General features: G+C 31.6%; 1 protein-coding gene and 2 pseudogenes across 1 annotated transcript; 2 read left to right on the forward strand and 1 right to left on the reverse strand.

Moving 5' to 3' along the window:
• Positions 1 to 229: 229 nt before the first annotated feature.
• LOC115230155 lies at positions 230 to 1,185 on the forward strand (annotated as a pseudogene).
• Positions 1,186 to 8,050: 6,865 nt separating this feature from the next.
• Positions 8,051 to 9,388, forward strand: LOC115230154 (annotated as a pseudogene).
• Positions 9,389 to 12,189: 2,801 nt separating this feature from the next.
• LOC115230156 (general transcription factor II-I repeat domain-containing protein 2B-like) lies at positions 12,190 to 12,996 on the reverse strand. Its single transcript, XM_029800367.1, has one exon. The coding sequence runs from the start codon at positions 12,994 to 12,996 to the stop codon at positions 12,190 to 12,192; it is 807 nt and encodes a 268-aa protein (XP_029656227.1).
• Positions 12,997 to 14,908: the final 1,912 nt, after the last annotated feature.

A 14,908-nucleotide genomic window follows, 5' to 3' on the forward strand; every position in this document is an offset into this window, starting at 1 on the left:
ATAATTTATATTATCTTTATTTCTTTTTAGAAAGTAGTTCGTAGGAGTAGCCTTCCTGGCCCTGTTATGTTACTTTCAGGTCATACTCGAACCATTCTTTGCGGAAAATTCTCTCCGATGGTGGATTATTTGCTTCTGCCGGAATGGATCGAATAATACGTTCAAAAAATATTTTATACAATCTAAAGGGCTCTGGAATACATCTGGAGAATGCAATAATTTTTGTTCCATGTCGGGTCACACGGGTGCTATTTTGGACTTGCAGATATCTTCCGATGGAACGTGAGTTGCCAAATTCTATTTATAATTAGACGTCTTTATACTGCTTCGACTGACAAAACGATGGGAATTTGGGATTTAGAAACAGGTGCTCGAATAGCCAAGAAGAGAGGACATACTAATTTTATTAATTCTTGCAATCCGCTCCGTCATGGGCCCGATTTGATATGTTCTGGAGGCGATGACGGGGAAATTTTGGTTTGTTTTATTTTTTCGTTAAAATGGTTAGATTTGGGACATCCGTAAGAGAAGTGCCATAAAGTCGTTGGAAAATCGCTATCCAGTCACCGCAGTTACATTTGCTGACAATGCTGATACTATTATTTCAGGAGGAATTGATAATGATATCAAAGTTTTATTTTTTCGTATATTTTTAATAGATTTGGGATTTGAGGAATTCTGTAATCTCTTGTAAACTTTCAGCCCACACTGACACTGTGACTGGATTGGAGCTTAGTCCGGATGGTTCTTACTTGCTCTCTAATGCTATGGATAAAATTGGCATTAAATGTTTTGATTTAGTTATAGTTCGTATATGGGACATTCGCCCGTTCGTGACACAAACCAATCGTTGTTCAAAAGTATTTTATGGACTAAACCACGACCACGAACGAGTATTTTTTATTCTTTATAATTAGTTCTTGTTACGAGCATCGTGGTCTCCCGATGGATCTATGGTCAGTGCTGGATCATCTGATCAATTTGTATATGTGTGGGATACAACCACTACGAGGATTTTGTATAAACTCCCCGGTCATCATGGATCGGTAAATGAAACAGACTTTCATCCGACAGAACCAATAAGTTTGTTTTTAGTTTAATATTTCGTTTTTTAGTTTCGTCTGTTTCTAGTGATATGAACATCTACTTTGGGGAGATTTAATTCCTTTGATACTTTCTTTTTCAATAAACTGTAATTTATAAACTTTTATTTGCTTTCTAGAAAGAGTATCTATGTTCAATTTTTATAGTATCTGGCCACTACCCATTCCAGCCAATATATAGGGTTTTTAAAGCTATAATGTCGACCACAAAAGCTTTAGTTTTGACCTTTCTAGTATTAGTGTTGAAGCTCTAAGCATTTGCGTTTAAACCGCATATAATCAAGCATTAGCGTTTTTTAATGAAATCAAAACAAAATTTTTTAAGAATCAAAGTTTGATTCATTTATTTGAGCATTTTGCGATAAAAAACAATGTTCAATAGTTATTTATTTTGTTACTAATGATATTTTTCAACTTTAATTTGGTGCTGACATTCTCAGAAATAACAAATGTTTCCATACAGAAAATATATCTCTATATGATTCAAACAGAGAATGAAGTGGTAAATATTCAAGATTAAATTCCAGAATGACTTAAGTTAACTCTTTATAATGATGCATCCAAACATTATTCATTATAAATAATAAATTCAGAATATCATATTTTTTTAGTTTAATTAGACATTTTTTGAAGGTTTCTTCATTTAGGGAAAATTTGAAAAGTTTATTGAACACGATTCCATATTTGTTCATTTCCTCAAAAACAAATACGTTTCTGTTTTCTAGATGTGGCACCGTCAAATAGGGCGATTTTTTAGACTTCGCTCTCCCTTTTTTCGCATCCGTACAGGCTGAAAATCCTACTTCATTGAGAAAAACTATACTTTTATCTTTGATTCCATTTTGTAAACGTCAAAAATTAGCTGCATATATTTTCCTTAGTTTAATGATAGTATTAATATTTTGTTTGCTGGCATTTTTAAAATTTATTAAATGCGTAGTGAAAGTCTTTAAGATATCTGTTAATAATACTTGGACTGATATTTATCTGCTATTTAGAAAACATAATGTCTTGATTTTGATGGTGTTAATAAATAATTATCACCCACCAAACTAATAAATAATGTATTGCTTGTGTAAATCATTCAATTTGGAAGAACAATCTCCACGAAGTTTGCTCTCAATATCTCCGAATTTTATCAATTGCTAAAGTATTTGGCTTACTGAGAAATGAGCCATATTTAGATAGTCACTTATTTTTAATTAGATTTTCCATTAATTGAACGTTCACCAATCAGTTTTTTGTTGAAAAGGATATTCTATTGTTTGTGTTCATATATAGCTCTTACTCTAACACATAATTACCCGAAAGAAGTCAATAATCGCGTATATGTAGTTTAAACGCTAATGCCTAAAGCAGTGGTTCTCAACCTTTTTTGTCCGCGGACCCCTTGTGAGTAAATGAAAAATTTCGCGGACCCCCTACATATTTATTAAGTTGTTTGTCAAAAAAATTTTACTTATCTAAAAACAAAATTTATTATTAAATCAATAGAGAAAATTAGTGAGAAGGTTGATATTGTTTTTTCGAGGCAATTTTTTCAATAAGAGGCTCGGTTGTCGACAAGCAAACCCTGATGTCATCTTCAATATTCAGTCTTGCGCGATGATTATTTTTTATATTGAGAAGTGCTGAGAAGCCATGTTCGCATAAATATGTTGTCGGGAATATAAGCAACAAATTTAATGCATTTGCGCTTACGGAAGGATAATGCTTACACATTTCGCACTCAAAATCTTGATAAAGCAAGTTTTTCATACAAATCTCTTGCGTTTGAATTATTGATCATGTCAATAAAAGCCTCTTCGATATTTTCATCGACCAAACGTGGATCAACACTGAAGGTGTACGAATGAATTTCAAATCAATTTCGTTCAATTCTGGAAAGTATTTATTTACTTCTTGTTTTAGATATGTTAAATGTGCATAAATAAGTTCGGTTATTTTTTTGATTTCAAATGCATCTATATTTACAGATTGTTCTTCAAAAGATTCAAACATAGTAAAATTATTTAGTTTTACTTTTTCTTTCCACAGTGTTAACTTCATCAAAAAAGCACTAATAATTAATATGAAACAGTTAACAAACTTAATTTTATCCACAAAATCAATTATTGTTTCATGTCTTCCCTGAAGCGATTTGTTGAGTGAATTTATACGAGAGAAGACATCTCTCAAGTAAGCAAGTTTAGATAGCCATGAACTATCCATTAATTTCGAAATAAATTCCGATGATTTGGAATTGTTTTCGCGAATAAAATATTCAGATAATTCATTCCTCAAAGAAAAAACTCTGGCAAAAATGTTTCCCCGAGATAGCCATCTCACCTCAGTGTGGAATAACAAAGCCTTTCATCCTTTTCAAATTCTTCGCAAATAAGTCTGAAAATGCGCGATTTAAAGCACTCTTTTTAATATAATTATGATATGTACGACATCATCGAGAACATATCTTAAATCTGAAGGTAATGTTTTTGCAGCAAGTGCATATCGATGTAGCATACAATGCATATGTTTCGTTTCCTGGTTAGCAAGTCTAACTTGGTCTCTAAAGCCAGAATGAAAGCCAAGCATTGCTGGAGCTCCATCGGTTGTGCAACAACATACATTATTCCAAGATAACCCAACACTGTCAAAAAACATAGAAATTGCTTGAAAAAATATCTTCTCCTTTAGTGGTCGATTCAAGCGAATAGGAAAATAAAAATTCCTCTTTAAAATCTCCGTCATAGACATAACGAGCAAATATTATTAATTGAGCACAGTTCGCTACATCGGTGGATTCATCAACTTGTATAGCGAAATTTTGATGGCATGAAGTTTTTTGTTCTACCACCTGAAATATAATATATATATGATATATTAATTATGATATATTAATTATTATTAAAAATATATTAATATATTATATTATTATAATTAATTATATTTATCTTATATTTAAATATGATTCATTAAATAGAAACATTTAAATAAAGTTTCAGAAAAATCTCGCGGACCCAGGTTGAGAACCACTGGCCTAAAGCTTCAAGGCTAGTGCTTTCGCTTTCGACCCTAAGACTCAAAAACCCGATAATATAGATTATCCTGACTTTTTAGCTATTGAGAAAAATCCGACTTGCTTAACACAATCATTAAATTATATATAGAATCATAACAGTTAATAGTATTGCATATCAGCTCAGATAGGGGCGAAAATTTCGTCATAATTCAGATTCAAGAATCATCAATGCTGAGTTAATAACACTAAATATGTGAATATGAGCACGCGATATAAATAATTTATTTTTATAGTGAAAATAAATTTAATTATTCGGATATGGATACAAATTAAATATTTAATTATAATCATTGAATCACTTTTGATAGGGTTACTAGCGACCTATGGAAGCATTGATATTTGCCCAAACAATTCTATCTGCGTATTGTCAGAAGTAATGTTTTGCTATCTCTCAATAAGTGTTCTAATTTTAAAAATTGGGCATACAAGTTATCGGATAATTTATCTACTTTGGGAATCAAATAAATGATCCCATTACATATTAACTCTGGAATCGAGCTCTAGTCAAATGTAAACTGTTCGATTGCTTGACACATGAAAAAATCTAATCTTTTTTCAAAGTAGCTTGTATTCAAAAATGGCTTATTTTTGCTATGCGTCAAAATATACCATTTTCTTTAAGATTTTTATAGTTGTTCTTGAGGAAATTGTTTTATTTGTTAGTTTCATAATTTCATTAGAGATCTATATCAATGTTTTTGTTGGATTTTCTTTGGAATGCTTCATTGATTCTTTCAAATCATTTCTATTATATATTTTTGTCCTTCTAGATTTTCGTTTCCGATAGGTTATGCCTGTTTTCTTGTATCGCTGGATAAAATTAGACATTTTTCCTCATTTACCCCAACTTTTTAAAGAAATTTGCTCAAAATGTCATTTTTATTTCATATAAAAAATAATTTTTCTTTTAAACCTGGACAATTTAAAATTGCATTCAACAATGTTGAACCATATTTAAAGATTCCAAAAGGAGTTTTTAAAGGAATTAGGTTGTTATTGCATTTTTTAAATCTAATACTGATATGATTGACAATTATCAGATTCGGGCTTCCATCAGAAATATCAATATAAAAATGTTAGATTTGCTGCTTTACTATTTTTTTAGAAAACCCAATATGGTTTTAAATGCACACTTTATTGGGATATTGATGAAAATATACACAAAATAACTATTAGATGATTTTTATTTGATTTTAAAGACTCAAAACCAAAATATAATTAAAGTGTATTATACCTGAAAAACTGAGAACAAGATTTAAAAATATTAATTTTCATGATAAGTCTGCTGCAAACTTATTTTATTCATCGATATCCTCAAAAGGGATTGGGCCAAAATGATAATTCCGATAGTTTAATTAACATAAAAGAAAAATTTGATTTGCTTCATTGTTAAAAATGATTAAATTATGAAACACGGCAATTTATGTTAATTTGCCAACATTAACTAAGAATTGATGACATCTAACACATTCCTTCTCAATTGGTTAGTAGAATTATAACAAAAATTTTCTAAGCAGCCAATCGGTCTCTGACCATTCAAGATTTTCGTATGTTCTGGATTTCGTTCTCTGACAGAATAATTTCTTACATTGCCAATGACCTCATTGGTTTCACTGATAAAAATGACAAATGAATTGGACTTCAAGTAGCGTTTACAACTTTTTGTTTTGTCATTCCGGGACACCTTAATACCAAAAATTTCAAGATCGTCGGAACAAAAGTTTAAAAAACACAATATACTGAAATCAAGAGCAACATACTATGCTGTGCATCTTGGAGTGATAATTATGCAGCGTTGGCCTATCAACTTTTAAGGCTGTAATCAATTTCATAATGATAGAGGAATTTTAAAAAACTGTGAATCTTTAAGGTGTAAATGTAGAATAAAAACTAAAACATGGAAATGTACATTTTGTACGAAAAAATTAATTTTTCCAACAACAAGCACAAAAACAGTTCATTTCACATTTAAATCCGTGTTTCCTTGTGATTCTGTCGCACAAATAAGATGCTTGATCCTTGAACTTTTTGTAGAATATGTTTTGTGGACATTTACTGGACAGTTAGCTAAAGAGAAACAAAAAGTACCAATGTGTGATATCAGGATGATGCACCTCTGTTCTCAAGTCATTGGATATTTGTCTCAACAACATGTTCAAAATGCATATACAGTCCGACCTCTAATGGGGCGCACCTCCAGGGGTGGGGCACCTCTTTTTGGGGAAAACTCTGTTTTGGGGCATTATAAATTTTTAACCAAATTATAAAAAAAATCAATAATTTTAACATCTCTATTTGGGGCATGATTTTTTATTAAATAAAATTAATTATACCAATTTAAAAAATAAATATTTTAAGACACGTTCATTTCAAATTTCTTGTGTAATGCCTTTGAATTATGAAACAAACAAGTTGAAGATTGCTGATCATCTTTTAAGAAAGAACATTCTGAGAGGAGATTATCCATAATGTACAATACTAGCAAGGGAACTATTTTTCGTATAAAAAAGAATATTCTTCCATTTATCAAAAAGGATTTCTTTCCTCATCATTGAGTGAAAATAAAAACGGATTTGATGAAAAAGTCCTTGATATTTTTCAGCGTCTAAGGGATCAGAATGTTCCAGTTTCTGGAACTCTTTTAAAAAAATTTCTCTAACTGTTTCTTCGAGAATGGGTTCAAACAAGTTTAAAGCTTCAAATGGATGGTTAGAAAAATTCAAGCAGAGGCATGAAATAAAATTCCGAACATTGTCAGGCGAATCCGCATCTGCTGATAATTATTTGAATTGTCTAATTGATTTTTTATGTTTTCAAGACGACCAGGATTTGTTTATAGAGTCTTTATCCAAATTAAATTTGCGGCAAGTGGTAACAATAATCTCAGATGCTTGGAATAATGTATCTGCGGATATTATTTATAACTGCTGGCAAAAGGTTTTTCGACAATCTCCATCAGACTCGAGTGCATAAATGAATCATCTGAAGAAATATTTAATAATGTTATTGATGAATGTTTTGATGAAATAGAAGATAATGATCCAAAATTTATGAGAATATAAGCTGCGAACCATCAATATCACAAATTTTAAGTTTGATGGAAAACTTAGAGACAAACATCTTTGATTTGATCCAGATTCTCTTCATGATTTTATGAATTCAGAAAGAAAGTGTCGTAGGAATTAAAAATAAATATAAAAAATTAACTGAATTTTAAAAAATAATGTTCTCTTTCTTTATTTATTGAGCTTTTTGAAAAACCTCTTTTTTGGGGAAACCTCTGATTTGAGGCACTTAGTGCCCCATTTAGAGGTCGGACTGTATAACATTAATTGAATGATAGATGGTCAACGGCAAGCAACGGCTGTTTGTCGGGAAACCTTAAAAAATGAGATTTTTAAAAAAAATTTAGTATAGTCATCGATATAGATTCCTTCAGATATGTTGAGCTGATCGTTGTTCAAATGCCGAATTTTGGATTCAATTGAAGGAGTGAAAATGATGAATTTATTTCCATTCTTCCATCTTAACAAGTTTACAAAGAATATAGGCAAACACTCATAATCAAAAAATAAGAATTTATTTTTTCTAAGTGTTTTATTTTTTGTCGGGGAGAACATAGAGACATTTTTGTTTTCTGGCAAAAGTCGAGGAGTTGAAATACTCTTCCTTTTTGACCTATATGGACCCAATTCCTCAGACTCCTAAATCTATGGAGAAAAAAACAAAACAAGATTACTAAAAAATCAGGTGTATTGATGTATGTTGGCTTTTAAAAAAGATGAATACAAGATAGATATTTTAATTTATATAAGATTATTTCTTATGAAACAAGATAATATAAATTAAAAATATTATTTATTATCTTAACGTATTTTAAATATATAATAAATTAATTCATAACTTTTCCTGATTGCGGTTTATTACGGATGAAAGTTGGAATTAATGGGTATGTGTTGATGAGTATATATAAATTTATATATTTTGGGTCAATAATTTATTCATAGATTTGGGCGTATTGGCCGAATGATCTTGAGAATAGCATGCAGTAAGAATAATCTCGACATTGTTGCAATTAATGACCCCTCTATTGAACCAAAATATATGGTATCGGTTAGTTCGACAATTCTCACTAGGTTTATATGTTCAAATACGATACTGTTCACGGTCAGTTCGACGGCGATGTTTCGTATCAAGACAATTATCTTATAATTAACGGAAAAAGGATTTTAGTTTTCAAACAAACTAAACCTGAGTTGATTCCTTGGCGAGAAAATCAAGTTGGTTTGGTTTTTGAATCCAGCGGAGTTTTTACTACAATTGATAAGGCTAAAGTATAACCTAATTAATATACCTAATTAAGGGTCACATTGACGCTGGGGCAAAGAGAGTATTGATATCAGCACCATCGGCTGATGCCCCAATGTACGTAGTGGGTGTTAATCATTTGGATTATGCAAAGAATAAGCCTTCAATTATTAGGTCATATGACGTGTCATTATTGATTAGTAATGCTTCCTGTACTACTAATTGCTTGGCACCACTGGCCAAAGTTTTGCAGGATAAAATTGGTATTGAAGAAGGTTTAATGAGCACTGTTCACTCATACACTGCCACTCAGAAGGTCGTTGATGGCCCAAGTGGTAAAGTTTAGAATTTTTTGATTAAAAATATTTTCTTAGAATTGGAGAGATGGAAGGGCTGCTGCATCGAATATAATTCCCTCTACAACTGGGGCTGCTAAGGCAGTTGGGAAAGTCTGTCCTGAGCTGGATGGGAAGCTGACTGGTATTGCATTCCGAGTTCCGACCCCGAATGTTTCAGTTGTGGATCTCTCCGTCAGATTTTCGCGAGATGTTGAATTATTTGAGATTTCATTTTAAGACGACAATTGAGGAAATTAATGAAGCTATTATGGAGGCTTCTCAGGGTCCTATGAAGGGAGTCTTAGCGTTTTCTGATTCTTTGTGTGTTTCGTCCGATTTTAATGGGAGTTCTTACTCTTCAGTTTATGATTCAACATCATCGTTCATGCTGAATCCTAGATTCGGGAAATTTGTTTCATGGTTTTTTATCTTGGAAATTAATTTAAATAGGTATGATAATGAGTGGGGTTTTTCGACAAGAATGGTTGAATTGGCTGAATATATGATCTCAGTGGAATAGTAATTGATTTAATAATTCATCCTAATAATTTAATTGTTGGTATTAAATACACTAATTCGAATTAGTTTTATTTTTTTAAACCAAAAAAGAACTTCAACCACATAGGGTGTGTATCAAACCATTATTTTTTGATTTTTTTATTATAGCATTATAAAAATTAAATCAGACTAATAAATGCTTTAGATTAGCGGTTCTGAACTGTGTCCCCGAAAATTTTAGGAATTTTGATAAAAATATATTAAAGTTAAAACTAATTGTGTAATTAAGTATAAACCAAAAACATTGAAATTAATCTGATTTGATTAGCGTGGTTTACCACGATTTAAACCATCCTCAGGTCTGAAAAAAAAAATAATTGCAAATCTTTAACAGAATTGTTTTCCCTGTAACATTTTAATCATCAAATGGCTGAAAATGCTTTTTCCCGTTGTGATAATTAATTTTTTATTTTTCTGACTATTAAAATATAATAAAATTAAGTTGATTTTGGAAAGGACAAACAATTTGATTTTCAAAGAATTAAATTTTTAAATTCTTTGGGTTTTCGTGCATTTTAAAGAATAAAAGTTTTTTGTTACTTTATCGTATCAGCGCGGATGAGTGAGGAAGATATTTATAGTTTTGATTGCTGGCTGAACCAGCTGTTTCAGGAATGACTAACAACAACCTTTTCTATCAAATTACTATTAAATAACGAAATAAGATCCTCATTATATTTTACCCTTCATGGAATAAAACAAAAATTCGAATTAAATTTTCCGCAGTTATCAATATCAAAATAAAGTATAGCTCGACATCTAGATCTAATTTTGTATAAATTAAAGAAACTAAATTAAGCCTGAGGCTAATTTTAAATTTAAAAAAATCAAAAAAAAAATTTGTTAAAAAATATTTAAAATTTCAATCGGAAAACAGATCAATTTGGTTTGTGGATGAATCAAACTTTAATCTCCATATTAGCAGGACAGAAGAAAGATCGCTAAAAGTAACAAGATGCACTACTCTAGTTGCTACATCAAAAGGATCAAATATGCTTATAATTTGATGTATCTCAAATCTAGGACTCATCTATTATAAAATCCGAAGTGAAGCTCTTGAAAAGGATAGGCTTGTCATTCGATGAAAACTTGTATGAAGGAGTGTGCATATTAAATATGGTGGTCCCGTTATTATGGTGTTGGACAATGCGCTAGCTTACAGTGGTATCAAATCAGTTTTTTGATTAAAAGAATTTAGAGATTTTCATATTCCTCGTCTCACTAGTCAAACCTTGTCGTAAATTTATAGTCAAAAGTATAAGCTCAGGTGAAGACTTTTATCTCTTTTCTAAAAAACCAAATTTTATTCTAACAAGAAGGTTTGTCATTTAAAGAGTATTGAACACGGATACTTGAAAAAAATAATTGTGAATAAAATAAAAATAATTACATTAAAGATTTTGTAAGCTTTATTTTTGGAATACAAGGAAATATTTATGAGACACTAAATATGGTTAACATTAAATTTTTAACACAAAATTCATTTGGTGTTAATCTCATTTATTTTGCTATTAATCCCATATTGTTTGATATTAATATCACTTAGTCTTCTATTGATTTCACTTAGTTTTCTGCTAGTCACACTTAGTTTGTTCCACTTAGTCTGATTTAATCCAATTTGGAATGGGAAATGGTATAGAATACACATTACATTAAAAATACATAACCAATAGAGTAACAATGCTAAGTATCGGATAACTCCAAATATTATGAGTCATACTATTAATTAGTATGACCAAAAATTTCTTAAAAATAGTCATGCTATTTGGATGGTCGTATTATTTAGAGTGTTCAATTTTCAATAATCTTACTAAATTTTATTTGTTCAAGTTTGCCCAACGTTGTTTTTCTTCCATCACATTCGAACAACTTCTCTCACCAGTCGAAGAACACGCGCGTAGCTTTCGATTTCATTAGCGTCATTCGTAACCCAAATCGGTGCAGAGACGGGAAAAGATTTTTGGTCATACTATTTGGATAGTCATACAGGTAATCTCCAAGTTTCGACCAAGTATAAATCTTGACGTATAAGCAATAGATTTTAATTATTTTTTGATTTTTTATTAATTTAAGTTAATTTTAATGGGATTGTCTATTAGATTGTCTGGATTTTATATTTTTTTAAAAAATAAAAATTAAGCCGAAAAAACATATTTGTTAACTATTAGGAGCAGAAATTCTTGGAATATCTTCTCTTTATCAACTAACGAGGTCCGCCACGTGAATTCGTCCAAATAAGATTCAAATAACGATCGCGATGTTCCTAAAATAAATTTACGAGTTTTACCAAATTGCCTTTTTAGCTTTCTCTTCGCTCGCATCCATGTGTTCTCAATATTTTGAGTATGGATAGAGCGGTCCAAAGGGTGAACAAAATTTTCGGAGTGATTTATCACAGAACGTGAATAAATCCCTCCTCCAATGTGCGCAATCCCACTATAGGCTGCCCAACCATCAGTAATGGGTCCCGGGAAGTACGCGTCGAACGATAACTTCATTGAGTGTTTCCGCTGTTCTGTCTAAAGCAGGGGTCACCAAACTTTTTGCACTCGCGGGCCGGATTGACCCCAACACAATGAACGCGGGCCGGAGCACGTGCATAGGATTATAATTTTACTAGAAATTCATAAGTCTGTTTTTTACAATAAAAACTAATTTAAACAAAAATAAAGTAAACAAAAATTTTAATGAGAGCTATGGAACTGTGATCTTTTTTTGATAAGTTCATCAATATTTGGTTTTAAATTGCTGCATCCTATCATGAGAATTGATTTTAAGTGTCCGTCAGTCAATCTTGCACGATGGGCAGACTTAACATATTTCATCCTCGAAAACGTTTGCTCACATTGGTAAGTTGTGCCAATATAGAAATCATCTTTATCGCAAAATTCTTTAGTCTCGGAAACTCATCATCCTTGAGATATTCGTAGAACTCAGCGAGTTTGGTCCGTCTGTGACAATCTTTGAGCTGTTCATTTGATTGTAAGTCAATAACTTCTAATTGTAATTCATGTTGAACATTTTCAACATTACAAGAAAATGGATTTTCGAACAAAATTATATCGCTTTCAATTTTGTCAAGTTCAGAAAACTTATGTAAAAAATGATGTTTTAATTCTTTGATAATTCCAATTTGGAAAGTAATGTCGATCTCATTACAGTTTGCCTCACAAAAACTTTTAAAACAAGAAAAGTGTGAAAACTGACGTACTCCAAGTTGTGACTCGAATAACATCAATTTTTGTCGAAATGCTTTAATTATCCTGTAGAAATCACAAATTAAGTTTTCCTTTCCTTGTAATTTCAGATTTAGCTCATTCATGTGAGTTGTAACATCAACCAAAAATGATAATTTTGATAGCCAAGCAAGATCTGATAATTCGGGATAATAGTTATTTTTACTGGTTAGAAAAATATCAATCTCACTTCGGAGTTTATAAAATCTATTTAATACATTACCACAGCTAAGCCATCTAACTGCAGTGTAATATGGTAAGTCAAAATATTCAGATCCAAAATCGTCAAGTAAAACTTTAAACTGACGGTGATTAAGTGAGCTCCCTCGAACAAAGTTTATTATGCGAATAACTGGATTCAACACACATGAAATATTAGAGCCTTCGCACATAGTGCGTGCTGATGAAGGATGCAATGAATGAACAAAGTGTTTGAAATATGTAATTCCTCCAATTTATTAGTTATTTGCCCAACTAGACCCTTTTTAGAACCAGCCATATTCTTTGCCCCGTCAATCGTAACACAACTCAGTTTCTCCCATTCAAGGTTATAGTCACTTATAGTTTGTTCCAATTCATCAAAAATATCTTTTCCAGTGGTTGTTCCATGAATAGAACAAACAGATGCCAGTTCTTCAGTTATGGAAATATTCTCATCAACTCCACGAATAAAAATAAGAAGTTGCGATGTTCCGAAATGTCAACTGACTCATCCAATGCAAGAGAATACCACAACATATTACTTGTCTTTTCACAAATTTGTAAATATATATTTTTTCCAAGCTCTTCAGTTCTCCGTGATACAGAACTCGCCGACAAACTTATTCCATCAAATAAGGAAGAATTTAGTGGGCACAAACAATTAACTGCTTCAATAATGCAATTTTTGATATACATCCCATCACTAAAGGGTTTCCCGTGTTGTGAAATAATTTTCGTTATCTCGTATCCAGCTCTTGTTACATTTTCATTATTTTCAAAATTTTTTTTTAAGGCCTTGTTGAATTTGTAAAGTGCGTTTCAGTGATTCAACTTTATCCTCACGTAGCTTTCCAGTGTACTTGGAATATATCGGAGCATGATTCGTTTCATAATGACGTCGAATGTTATACTCCTTCATAACAGAGAGATGTTCGTGGCATATTAACAATAAGCTTTCTGCTTTAATTCATCTTTCGCAAAAAAATACTTCAATTCCCATAATTTATTGAATACACGGCATTCGCGGTCAACCTTTCTTTTCATATTAGACATAGCAACAAAGAAAATTTAACGTTAATGCTGATAAGTTTTTTTTCGAATTAAATCTTGCAAAATAGTTTTATTTAAGTTAATTTAATTAAGGTATTAATTGAATATCTCGAAATAGTGCGCGGCCCGGATAAAATGTTGTCGCGGGCCGGATCCGGCCCGCGGGCCGTAGTTTGGTGACGTCTGGTCTAAAGATAATGGAAAAAAGAACTGCACGTCTTCAAAAAACAATTTCTCTTGTCCTCCCTGTCTATTCCTCCACCCAATACCCAATGGCCTGGTCGCCAATGACCTCGATGGTACTTTCTGTGAAAAAATTTGCACTCGTCGAATTCCACTATCGACTCTTCTAAAAATTCCAATCTGTAATCGTATTTTGCGAAATTTCTAGTTCGTACGAGATGAGATTTCCTGGGTAATTTAATGCCCACATATACGTAAGCATCAAAATTTTCGCTAACGGTAAATGACTTCCTAAAATTAGTTTAAGGATGACTTACTGGAAAAGCAGCTGTTCGTTCTTATACTTCGAGAAGTATTGCATTGAATACATATCTAAATTGCGTTGTCCACGTTTCTTTTTGCCTTAGATAAACGGCAGCGTCTCTATTTGTGAGAATATAGGTCTTACTTTACAGCGAACGCATTTCATTGTGCTAGAGATCAACCGCCTCTCTGCGCACCAAATTACACACTCTTCTATATTATCGCCGAAGAGCCTGTATAGAGACAATAACCGGTTATATTCCTGCATTATTTGCTCATTAGACTTGATTGCAGCCGCATCAACAATAGACAAACCCATTTAAAATTAGACAATCCCATTAAAATTAATTTAAATTAATAAAAAATAAAAAAATAATTAAAATCTATTGCTTATACGTCGAGATTTATACTTGGTCAAAACTTGGAGATTACCGTCATACAATTAAATAGTATGACCAAAATTTCCCTGGAACCTCTAATACCATAATTATTGCAACTTTTTGGAACCATAATTATTGCATAACAGCAGTGTAGGCTCCACATATAGTCGTGGTAGAGCATACAACC

This window comes from Octopus sinensis, unplaced genomic scaffold (genome assembly GCF_006345805.1).
Source record: "Octopus sinensis unplaced genomic scaffold, ASM634580v1 Contig14634, whole genome shotgun sequence".
Taxonomy (NCBI): Eukaryota; Metazoa; Mollusca; class Cephalopoda; order Octopoda; family Octopodidae; genus Octopus; species Octopus sinensis.

What these genes read in the sequence shown, in the direction of transcription:
- LOC115230156 (XM_029800367.1), bottom strand. Translation starts at nt 12,996, where the DNA reads ATGTGCGAAGGCTCTAATATTTCATGTGTGTTGAATCCAGTTATTCGC.